At 40.8% G+C, this 12,532-nt stretch overlaps 1 protein-coding gene and 1 gene segment (V, D, J or C); both read left to right on the top strand.

Moving 5' to 3' along the window:
- Positions 1-5,474: 5,474 nt before the first annotated feature.
- Positions 5,475-7,520, top strand: LOC117599702 (uncharacterized). The gene is made up of 5 exons (XM_034313579.2): positions 5,475-5,526; positions 5,628-5,972; positions 6,116-6,208; positions 6,535-6,572; positions 6,744-7,520. Exons 1-5 carry the CDS (start codon positions 5,475-5,477, stop codon positions 6,861-6,863), a joined length of 648 nt encoding a protein of 215 aa, XP_034169470.2. The 3' UTR covers positions 6,864-7,520.
- Positions 7,521-9,159: 1,639 nt separating this feature from the next.
- On the top strand, positions 9,160-10,143 carry LOC128321764 (Ig kappa chain V-III region PC 7183-like). The segment is given in 4 exon segments: positions 9,160-9,211; positions 9,313-9,657; positions 9,809-9,901; positions 10,073-10,143. Coding segments are annotated over 4 exon segments (561 nt in total).
- The last annotated feature ends 2,389 nt before the right edge of the window (positions 10,144-12,532 follow it).

Genomic DNA, 12,532 nt, shown 5'->3' with positions numbered 1-12,532 from the left:
ACGTTGTTGACAACATGATTAACTGAGTGGGCTTTCTGTATCTGAAGTAGGTATATTGAGTGAATTGAGCACATGATTGTGAATGTTTAAGAAGTCAAGTTCATGATTTGAATTCATTTATTGTGTTTAAACAGAGTTTATTGTACATTAAGGTCCGTATTAATTGACTATCAGCTGATTAATGAGTAACTGGATATATGGATAATAATATGGATGTGCCTGTTTTATTGCAGGCCAGGTTTTTTTTTGTATGCTATTGAATTCTTCTGGAAGGAAGATGGCGAGCCACCCACCCTTGATCGTTGGATCCATGGAGTTACTGCTTTCTGAAGGATGTTCCTGATGATACCACTGTGCAGTAGGATCTCAGTGGGCCTTGACTGCACCCCCTTTGGATATATATCTTTTTCCCCTATCAACTCCTAAGTTCCAGATTTGAATCAATAGAACATTTTTTGGCCTCACCTTATTTTTGGTTGTTTTTTCCTTCATCATTAAAAACAAAAAAAGACAGAGCTTATTTCTACAATAAGGGAACATTTCTCCATTATCTTCAAGACTGGACTGTGGAACTTGAAAAAAACTGAACACATACACTGATTGCGCACCACACTTTATTGATGTTCTTGGTACAAAAGTTGAGTTATATTTTGTACACATTTCAATGCAGTTCATGTGAAAGGGTAATCAATCTGTGTGTTGTCAATGACTTCCAATCGTACCATTCACCACATTAGAATCCAACTGACTTGTATACGAGTATTCGAACTTAGTGTGTATTTACCCTTAGAGAGGGTTACAATTGCACTTAGTGTTCAGGACTCAGATACAGTCTCAGTGTTTAAGTCAAGGCTGAAAACATATTTCTTTTGTCAAGCCCTTTGTCAACAGTTGTTTTCTTAGATAAAGGAGCAGATCTGGAGAGCTCATGGGCATAGAGTGTTTAGGGGAACTGGGATGTTTGGATGCTGTTTTTCCCCCACTCTCATACGTTCACTCAGGTTTGATGCCGAGAAAAGCGTGCTTTCTCCAGCTCAGAGAACCGCTTATCTAGGCGTCGTGTGGGATTCGACCACGATGCAGGCACGTTTGTCTCCTGCTCGGATCGAGTCGGTCCTCACAGCGGTCGCGAGAGCGAAAGTAGGCCGGTCACTCACTGTAAAGCAGTTTCAGAGACTGCTGGGCCTATTGGCAGCTGCGTCCAACGTGATACCGTTTGGCCTGCTGCACATGAGACCCCTACAGTGGTGGCTCAAGACCAGGGGGTTTTTCCGAAACAGAGGAAACCCGCTCCGCATGAACAAGGTCACGCGGCGATGCCGCCGTGCCTTAGCTGTGTGGAGAGAACCTGGGTTCTTGTCTCAGGGCCCGGTCCTGGGAGCTCCTGGTCGCCGCGTAGTGCTAGCGCGAGGTGGTGGAGCTCATATGGCGTATGTTCGGCAGAGCCCAGGTGGATCTGTTTGCGACGCAGGAGACGTCGCACTGTCCCCTTTGGTTCTCTCTGATTCATCCAGCTCCTCTTGGACTGGATGCCATGGTACAGCCGTGGCCGAGGCTGCGTCTGTACGCCTTTCCTCCGGTCGCTCTGCTCCCGGGAGTTCTGGAGAGAGTGCGCCGGGACGGAATTCGTCTACTGTTAGTAGCCCCGTTCTGGCCGGGCCGAGTATGGTTCTCGGACCTGATTTCCCTCCTAGACGGCTCCCCATGGGAGATTCCGATCAGGAGGGATCTCCTCTCACAGGCGGGGGGCCATCTTCACCCCCGCCCGGAGCTGTGGAAGCTGTGGGTGTGGCCTCTGAGGGGGCACAACTCCGCGCTTCCGGTCTCTCAACCGAGGTTGTGGAGACCATCCTCCAGTCCAGAGCTCCCTCTACGAGGAAACTGTACGCCCTGAAGTGGAAACTTTTCACTTCCTGGTGCGGAGACCGCCGGCTTGACCCTGTTCACTGCCCAGTTGGTACAGTGCTGGAGTTCTTGCAGGCCCGCCTCTCCGCGGGACTGACCCACTCCACCCTGAAGGTGTACGTGGCGGCTATTGCGGCCTGCCACGCCCCTCTCGATGGCCAGTCAGTGGGCAGGCACCCCTGGGTGACACGTTTCCTCCGCGGTGCGCTGAGGATCAGACCTCCAGCTCGATCTCGGGTCCCCTCGTGGGACCTGGCCGTGGTTTTAGAGGCTCTCTGCAAACCCCCCTTCGAGCCCATAGAGGAGATTTCGGACCGTCTTCTGACGTTGAAAACTGCCTTTCTCTTGGCAATTTCCTCTCTTAGGAGAGTGGGGGATCTTCAGGCCCTCTCGGTGGCCCCTTCCTATTTAGACTTTGCGCCTGGTTTGGCCAAAGCATTCTTGTACCCCCGAGCGGGGTACGTACCGAAAGTCCCCTCTTCGGCACCACGGCCGGTCGTGCTGCAGGCTTTCTGTCCTCCTCCCTTTAGGGAGCCCGACCATCGGAAGCTCAATTGTACGTGTCCAGTGCGAGCACTGGACGCATACGTCCACAGAACTGCCCTGTGGAGAAAGGCGGACCAGTTGCTTGTTTGCTTTGGTCCCCCTAAGAGGGGTTTTCCTGCTTCTAAGCAGACCCTCAGCCGGTGGATTGTAGAATCCATTTCTCTGGCTTTCGAGTCCTCTGGTCTCCCCAGTCCCCTGGGGGTCAAGGCTCACTCTACCCGAGCGGTGGCGGCCTCTAAGGCCTTTCTGGCAGGTGTGTCCTTACAGGACATCTGCAACGCGGCGGGATGGTCCACGCCCCTGACCTTTGCTAGGTTTTATGACCTAGATACCCGGGCCACTCCCAGCTCCTCTGTCCTTGTGCCTTAGGCTTGCCTCCTCCTGGAGGCAGGGACTTGTAAGTCTGGCGGCGTGGGTATACTCGTTCCCATAGCGTTTCGTGACGCAGCTCGAGTTCCTGAAGGGGAACGTCTCCAGGTTACGTATGTAACCATGGTTCCCCGAGGGAACGAGACGCTGCGTCTCGGTGCCACACTTCCGGCGTCCCTGCGGCGCTTGCTTCATTTTCCAGTAAGCTAACGCGGGGCTCGCCGCTCGGGCTTTTATGCTTCCGGGTCGCTACGTCACCCCGCCCGTGACGTCTCGCCCATCCATTGGACGGATTAGACACGTGATTCAGAGCGCGGTCACGCGGGAGCGTTCCCATAGCGTTTCGTGACGCAGCGTCTCGTTCCCTCGGGGAACCATGGTTACATACGTAACCTGGAGACGTTTCTGCACAATGGGCTTTACCATCGATTGTTAAATTACATATTTAATGACATCTTCTTACCATTTATCAAAGCCACATGTTTCATGTGTTAATTTACTTTATAATGACAGTAACGCACTTACCCTTTTAAGTTTCATGTTCAGTGTTACTTCATGACATTAACAGCATTTGACATGTAAATTAATGACAGTAGTTAAGTACTTAGCATTTCTAGCTAAGTCCCAGCATTTATATTATACGCATGAATGAATGTAGTGTGTGATTTATGCTTGTGTAACTCCAATTACTAACTGACGCCTTTGATGTATGTTTCATTTGTTATTGTCAGTGGAGGAGACAGAACGCATTATTGATAAATAAATTCACACTTTGCTAGGACTCGAGCAACGTTACTGTAATGAGCTCACCCTTGTGCTGCGAGTGTTTGTACAGAGAAGATTAAAAAATACACACGTCTCATGTCGGCCTTCGTGGCTAAAATCTTCTTACACCAGAACAGCTCCTCATTTGCAGGGATTCCTCCATGATGACATGCTGCTTGAGTGCTGCTACCAAATGAAACTGATAAAAAACAATAAAAGGATGAACCTCCAGCAACGGTGCATATGCATTAGTGATGTATGGAATTGCAGAAGTGATCCATGGCTCAGAATTAACTCCTCTGTGTGAAAGAAAACCTGGGATTATGAGCCCCGTCCCCAAACAAGCCTAGAAGCAGTCATGATAGTGGACTCAAGTGTTCAGGCCAAGTGTGAAAACGCTCTTAACACATTTGTAGAAGTGTTACTGGCTGCAGCAGCTCTCTCACATCACGCAGTTGTTTTAGTTTAACAGAAATAGCATTGTGGTTTCTGAGTTTCTGAGACCGAGTGTTTTAATCAGCAGCTCATACAGACTTATGAATGTCGTTGTGTTAGAATCTCAGGTTAACACACAAAAGAGATGGAGTTCATTAATTAATATGTCTCTAAAAATATCATGTAGAATGTTAAGAGCAAAATTTATTCAAACTGTTGTATGGACTGTGCTCTATCTGTGTGAGGCCTGTTATCCACCCTAAAGGACATAACAACAGAAAAAGAATAATAATAATAGTAATAATTAAAGTATAACCTCACACCTTTTGGTAGATATGAATCCTTTAATGATTAACCTGTATAAAAAAGGTTTAAACTTATTCATGCAAAACGTTTAGACACAGTACTGCTACAGTCTATGAGTCTGGCAGTTTCAGCACCTTTGATGTGGTAAAAACCTTAATGGCCTCACGCTGGTGTTTGGTTTGAGACGTTTGTCCTCTAGTTTCCATCTCACACCAGAGAGTGTGTGTCAGTGTTAATGGAAACAGCACTGTGGTTTAAAGTGAGAGATATAAACTAAAGAGTTTGATTCTTTCTTTATCAGGGCTGTAAGAGATGTTAGACTTTTATAAATCCAGTGGTTCTGACCGAGATGGAGGTGTGGTAGCACACAGCCGGCACTTGAGGTCTAGAAATATGGTGCATTCTTACGTGTAGTCCATACCACCACCAAAGAGATTGGGACCAGGTTTTATAAAAAATTATATCATGTTAAGTGTTTTTCTTAGGTCACACTGTTTGTATTTTTCAGGGTGTGTGATGGATTTATGGCTCAGGCTCGGTGCTTGGCTCTTCAAAGATGTAGTGGCCCATCCCTCCAGCGTTAACACCTAAAAAAAACACACACACACACACACACACACACACACACAGTAAAGCCTGGTTTAAACTTCTGTGTTAACACGTATTTGTGTCTTTGTGCCTTGATACTGAGGGGAGGATTATGGGTAAATGTGGCACGCAGAGAAGTGCTAGCACAGTCCTGTTTTATAAAGCATAGTCTCTAGCACAGTTTGAATAATCAATGAATAGTGCCTTCAACATTCTACATGATATTTTTAGAGACATTTTTATTAATGAACTCCAGCTCTTTTGTGTGTCAGCCTGAGATTCTAAAACAAAGACATTTGGACTCGGGACGGTGTTTAATTTGCATGAAAGGAGTGAAACTGAAATATACATACAAAGGCATCAGTAAGTAAAAGAGAAAAAAAGCTGTCACTTCTTAATATTAATATTAAACACTGTGAGCTTCACATCTCATTACAGCTAATGGACCAATCAAATGAGTCCACAGCTTCAAAACATCCAATCAGGTGTGAGTCTGGACCTGGTTTTCTACTGAACACACAAGTTCATTACATCACTATCACTTTGTCTAAACAGGAACGATGATCGCACTCTTTGTCGCTCTTTACTCTCTGCTTTGTCTCTGCACAGCTGGTGAGTAACATTCTGAAAACTTTCATTTAAAATAGTAATATTACATATTTAACTAATTTACTAACATCATTAAACATTAAATATTAAACACTTTTTTACAGTAAAAACTTCTGACATCGAGGAGCTTCACGTGAAAACAGTAAAGCATGGAGAAAATGTAACTATGGAGTGTAACATTAGCAGTGTCAAAGACAAAGATAAGGTAGTTTGGTACAGACAGAGTTTTCGAAAATTACCTCAGTTTTTTGCAAAACCATACAGGAGCAATTTGAGCTACAAATTTGCTGAGGGATTTAAAGTCAGCCGCTTCAGTATTACTGTAAATGACCATAAGTTTGATCTCAACATTAATGGAATGATAGAAGATGATGAAGGAGATTATTTCTGTGGAGAAGTGGAGGGAAATGGAATAAAGTTCACATCTGGAACACGTCTGCAATATGAAGGTAAACAGTTTTTACCTGATAATTCCAGATCAACACTTTAACCAGAATTATGTGTACATATGCATTAAATGTTGGATATTTCACATTATTTATATTTAGTATCATTTCTGTTTATTTGCTGTTTTTCCATTTTATTTGTAAAGGTAAAGAGATGAAACTCTGTCCTTCACCTGGAACGGTTAACAAGAACACAGATTCTGGTACACTCCATTGTTCAGACAGCAGCGATGGAAAAGGTAAGAGTTTTGATCAAATAAGCTTCCTTTCCCTTTCTATAACAGAATCTTCTCTAGTTAAAACCTTTTCCTGTCAATAAATCATACAATATTTATACAAGTTGTCCATTTTCATCATTTCAGGAATTGACTATTGGATTATTGCCTTAATAACCTCCATAATATCTCTTATTCTAATCGTGGTTCTGATTGGAGTTTTATTTAAAAATCACAGAAAAGGTTTGTTTATTTTTATTATCATTATTTATAGAGTTACTGTATAAAGTTGTCACCAAAATGTGAATCCATTCTACATTTAAACTTTACTTATATGTATTATTGTTCAGGTGCTTCATCAAGAAAACATCCAATTCCCACCAATCAGGTAATCCAGTCTTCTATTAACTGTGATTCTGTTAAATAAATCCACATCTGACCTACAATCCACAATACACAGAGAATTTTAACAGACAACTATTTACAAAATATCACTGTAATAATTATTTGTAGTCTTTTAATCTGCTCTGGTTTATAAACGGCTCTTGTTCTTTATCAGGCTGATGATGAAGATGCCTTGAACTATGCAGCTGTGAGATTTGCTAAGAAACCTTCATCCTCCAGAACCTCCAGAGACAAGAGCCATGAAGACGTTTATGCACAAGTTAAAATAAATTAGATAAAGTGAAATGAATTCAGACTTGAAAAACAATATAAATATAATCATTCATCCAGTTTGTAGACAGATGTGTCATATTTTAATCAGACAAAAACCTTTTATTGCTGTAAGTTTTACCTTCATTTTCAAACATGTTTAATGTACTCTTTTGCTGTACTTGATGGATGTAGGTTGTTTTTATTTATTTATGTTGATCACTTTTATTTTACTTTTCCATTTGGGATGTTTTCTCAGCATTTTCTCTTAAAATAGTGCACACTTTTTCTACAATGTAAAAACATTTTTTTTTACATTTTTCTGAAGGTTAAGCTATCAAGAAATGGCTCATGGTACACAACTTTATTAAACTTTTGTTTTGTAATTTATTTTGCTTGGGAGCATTATAAATATTTATATAAATATTTTATAAATTTTTATTATATATACATATATTTCATGCTAAATCTTGTGAATATTGTAGTTACTTTAGATTAGCTAAAACATTTTTGTAGCCAGTTCATCTGTAAACATGATACATTTTCCACTTTTCCAGAAATACTAAGGGCCTTTAAGTGCAACAGGGCTGAATATAAAGACGAGTGGTCACTGCATTATTGATGAAATTCAACTGCATAACCTGAAACTAAATTCCGGATAAAAACTTCTGTAAATTATATTAGTGACCATATTTACTTGAATTTAATTTAACTTTTTTAAATCAATTTTCAACATTTATTAAAATTCTTTTTAGTTAATAATTAATAAACACATCTTCCAGATCAACACTTTTATTGACTCCAGTCTTTCCTTTGAAGCTGATGTCGATACTATTACTAGGATAGGCTTCTTTCATCTCAGAAATTTTATGAAGATAAGAAATATAATGTTATTAAATGATGCAGAATAACCAGTTCATGCTTTTGTTACCTCTAGGTTGGATTATTGTAATGCCTTACTGTCTGGACATTCTAGTAGGTGTATGAACAAGCTCCAGTTAGTCCAGAAAAAAAACCTCTTCTGCTGTAAACAGTAAATAGTAAATAGTGCTCTCAACATTCTACATGATATTTTTAGAGACATTTTTATTACTGAACTCCAGCTCTTTTGTGTGTCAGCCTGAGATTCTAACACAAAGACATTTGTACTGTTGACGTGACCCAAAATAAGTCAGTGTGAGCTGCTGATTAAAACACTCAGTCTCAGAAACTCAGAAACCACAATGCTATTTCTGTTAAACTAAAACAACTGCATGATGTGAGAGAGCTGCTGCAGCCAGTAACACTTCTACAAATTTGTTAAGACCGTTTTCACACTTGGCCTCAACACTTGAGTCCACTCTCATGACTGCTTCTAGGCTTGTTTGGAGGCGGGGCTCATAATCCCAGGTTTGCTTTCACACAGAGGAATTAATTCTGAGCCATGGATCACTTCTGCAATTCCATACGTCACTTATGCATATGCAACTTTGCTAGAGGTTCATCCTTTTATTGTTTTTTTTTATAGTTTTACTCGGTACAAGCACTCAAGCAGCATGTCATCATGGAGGAATCCCTGCAAACGAGGAGCTGTTCTGGTGTAAGAAGATTTTAGCCACGGAGGCCGACATGAGACGTGTGTATTTTTTAGCAAACACTCACAGCACAAGGGTGAGTTCATTACAGTAAAGTTGCTCCAGTCCTAGCAAAGTGTGGTTTTATTCATCAATAAGGTGTTCTGTCTCCTCCACTGACAATAACAACCCTTTCCCCAACATCACCAAACTTGAAACTGGAAGTGTACTGGCCTCACTGGCTACCTCACTCAGCTATCCAGTAAGTTCCACTCCTCCACACAGTGACCCCCGGACCACGACGTGATGTCGAGGTGTTTAAGTTTCATGAAAGGAGTGAAAGTGAAAAATACATACGAAGGCATCAGTAAGTAATTGGAGTTACACAAGCATAAATGACACACTACATTCATTAGAAACTTAATTAACATATCAAAAGTGTGGATTTGATACATGGTACGAACGGGTCATTAAATATATAATTTAACAATCGGTGGTAAAGCCGATCGTATAGAAACTCTAGTGTGTGTATATGCAGGTTTTAACGGTAACCACACAGGACTGATAGAGCTCCAGTAAAGTCATGTGACTCATCACAGCATCAGAATAGACAAGAATTCACTGTCAGCTTCACATCTTATTACCGCTAATGGACCAATCAAATCAGTCCACAGCTTCAAAACATCCAATCAGGCGTGAGTCTGGACCTGGTTTTCTACTGAACACACAAGTTCATTACCTCACTATCACTTTGTCTAAACAGGAACGATGATCACACTCTTTGTCGCTCTTTACTCTCTGCTTTGTCTCGGCACAGCTGGTGAGTAACATTTTGAAAACTTTCATTTAAAATAGTAATATTACATATTTAACTCATTTACTGACATCATTAAACATTAAATATTAAACACTTTTTTACAGTAAAAACTTCTGACATCAAGGAGCTTCATGTGAAAACAGTAAAGCGTGGAGAAGATGTAACTATGGAGTGTAACATTAGCAGGGTCAAAGACAAAGATAATTTAGTTTGGTACAGACAGAGTTTTGGAAAATTACCTCAGTTTTTAGCAAAATCCTACAGTGACACTTTGGGCTACATATTTGATACAGGATTTAAAGATAGCCGCTTCAGTATTACTGTAAATGACCATAAGTTTGATCTCAACATTAATGGAGCAAGAGAAGATGATGGAGGAGAATATTTTTGTGGAGAACTGGATGGAAGTTTACTAAAGTTCACATCTGGAACACGTCTGCAATTTGAAGGTAAACAGTTTTACTCTGATAACCTGCTAATTCCAGATCAACACTTTAACCAGAATTATGTGTACATATGCATTAAATGTTGAATATTTCACATTATTCATATTTAGTATCATTTCTGTTTACTTGCTGCTTTTCCATTTTATTTGTAAAGATGAAGAGATGAAACCCTGTCCTACACCTGGAACGGTTAACAAGAACACAGATTCTGTTACACTCCAGGGTTCAGACAGCAGCGATGGAAAAGGTAAGAGTTTTGATCAAATAAGCTTCCTTTCACTTTCTATAACAGAATTTTCTCTAGTTAAAACCTTCTGCTGTTAATAAATCATCCAATATTGTAAAGTATTTTTTCATGGTAAAGTATTTTTTCATAGCTTCAGATGTTTTTTAAAACAATTTCATTTTTTCCATACAGGTTACAGTTGTACTGATCAGATGCATGTGCTGTTCTGGCTCTCCATTGTTAGAGTTGGAGTTCTTGCATGAGTTCATGATTATTGTCTTTCCAATAATCCTCCTTGTTTTCAAATTAAGATCAAATTAGAAATTCAAAAACAAATGGAAGAAATACTGATTTAAGAAAACAATGTGTTAGATTTAACTAGAGCTAATTGCTGATATTGGCTGTATACTGGAATGATTTTGGTCTAACTGTAATGTGGAGGTATTTACCAGCTGTACTTACAGCTGCATTTAAGAGTTCCTGAGTGACACAGTACAAAATCGTTCACCCTATCGTCTCGAGCTCTAATCCCGACGATGCCACAACCATCTGTGGCCTGGTGTCCAAGAGAGCAAAATTGGCCATGGTCTCGGGGAGGGCATCTGAGAGTGTGTTATTCCGCATCCTGATGTTGCATGATCAGCAGTTCTAAAAGATGCAGCTGGCTGGCTTCACATGTCTCGGAGATAGCACGTGAGAGCCTTCGCCCTGCCTGGTTGGTAGCTGTTGTGTGATAGGAGAGACCTAACTGGAGGGAGGGAATTGCTCATGAACAAATTAGAGAGAAAGTCATGGAAAAATACAAAAAATACATTTAATTAAATAAAATCTAAAGTGAATATACAATGCAGTAGTCCTCTTTATTTATATGATTTTTTTAAATAACTTCAAAGATAACATCATATTTTCCACATCACATCATGTACATGTTTGAGAGTACAGGGAGGCGTTTTAGACATATCTTCTATGTCTAATGTGTTCCATGTCATCATATGTTGCATGTCTGTTGGTACCAAAGGAAAATAATAATAAAAACTGCAAATGGATGAACATAAAGTGATGTATGTAAAGGAATTCTTCCATGTGAAGGCAAACCTGCAATTATAAGCCTGCCCCAAATGAGCCCAGAATCAGTCCTGAGTGCAGACTTAATTATTTGGACCAAGTGTCAAAGCACTCTTGAAGCATATGAAGAAGTTTTACTGGCTGCAGCAGCACTTTCTCACATCACACAATGCTTTCACTTTAACAAAAACAACACTGTGTTTTCAAGACTCAGACTTAAGAGTTTTAGCCAGCAGCTCACACTGACTTATTTTGCGTCACTTCAACAATCGAAACATCTTTATGTTAGAAGTAAACACTACAGCACGGGTCAGGAAGCTATCAAAGTCAAGTGAAAGAAACAATCGTTAACAATCTGACATTTTCAGCTCTTAAAATATTCCTTGTAAGTATATATGTGTGACTAGCGGTAGGCAAAGATTCACTTTGGGATCAGGTGGACAGTCACTCAGTTTGGTTTTATTGGACCTGGGATAAACATGACCAAAGGCTGGTTAACATAAAGTGGACCGATGTTGCTCGGAGGTTTTAACGACAGCGAGAGATATAAAGCTCTGCTCTGTAATGTCCAGATTCACAAGGTGACCGTGAACATATAGTGGACAGAAACTCAAATTAAAGCATACATTTAGGAAAATTAAATATAAAACACTCATTCCCTCATTACTTCCATCAATTCACATTAATACTGTAATGAATGCTGGGGATTTCTCTTTTGTCTGGCTTTGACCCCGCCTACTTGAGCTTTTACACAGCGTAATCTCTTCCCATTGACGGAGGGCAGAGATAGATTGAACTCACCTGGAGGGAAGGAAATTTAAGAGATGATGTGAGAAGAAAGCGGGGCGTTAGAGTGAACGTGACTGGCTTTTGTGCTCAGGGGAAGAACTGGGACGCTTTTGTGTTGCTCGAGACCATTAGGGTTTGTCTGGCAATGAAGATAGCTAGATAGATTGTATTTTTTGGGTTTAGTTAGATAGTGAGGGAAATGTAGGAGCGCTCGCCACCTGTTGAAGGAGCGTTTCAAAGGGAGGTGCTGTTTCAAGAGGACTCCTCAGTTTCCCAATAAAAGTGTGCTGCACAGAGGGGACTCATCAGTGCCAGTGACATTGTGATTCTCCAAAAGTTATTGATTGCTTTGACTGTCGGGACGGGAATAAAGGACAGAAGAGCGCATGCTGTCTCTGAGGACGTTGACTCGGCATGGCTGATTCCTTTCCCTAGACCCCGGGGCGGGGTCTTGTTTCCTGGAAAAGGGGAAGTGTTTTATCTTTTAAATTCTCTTTTGTATTTGTTTGTTGTGTCTATGTGTGAGTGTGTATGTTGTATTTGTGATTTTTAATGTTCCTATGAATAACTCTGTGCATGCTGAGCTAGGGGAAGTGCTGATTTTTCTAACTGTGTAACGTGCTTAGTGTTTAATCACGATGTTGTTGTGCTGTGTTGGGCGGGAAATGACCACGAGAGTGTAGTGCAGTGCAGTGCTGGAGTGTCACTTGTGTATCGCCGTTTGTTCTCAAGAGGACGTATAGAGTTAATGTTTGTCAAACTTATTTAGATGTTTATTTAAATAATGTTTCTATTTTT

The sequence above is a fragment of the Pangasianodon hypophthalmus genome, chromosome 19 (assembly GCF_027358585.1).
Source record: "Pangasianodon hypophthalmus isolate fPanHyp1 chromosome 19, fPanHyp1.pri, whole genome shotgun sequence".
NCBI lineage: Eukaryota > Metazoa > Chordata > Actinopteri > Siluriformes > Pangasiidae > Pangasianodon > Pangasianodon hypophthalmus.
Note: the sequence above shows the minus strand (reverse complement) of the source record. Positions and strands in the feature narration are given on the sequence as shown.

Coding starts and splice junctions, on each gene's coding strand:
- LOC117599702 (XM_034313579.2), top strand. CDS start 5,475: ATGATCGCACTCTTTGTCGCTCTTTACTCTCTGCTTTGTCTCTGCACA. Junction 5,973..6,115: donor AACACGTCTGCAATATGAAG/GTAAACAGTTTT, acceptor TTATTTGTAAAG/GTAAAGAGATGAAACTCTGT. Junction 6,209..6,534: donor AGACAGCAGCGATGGAAAAG/GTAAGAGTTTTG, acceptor ATTATTGTTCAG/GTGCTTCATCAAGAAAACAT.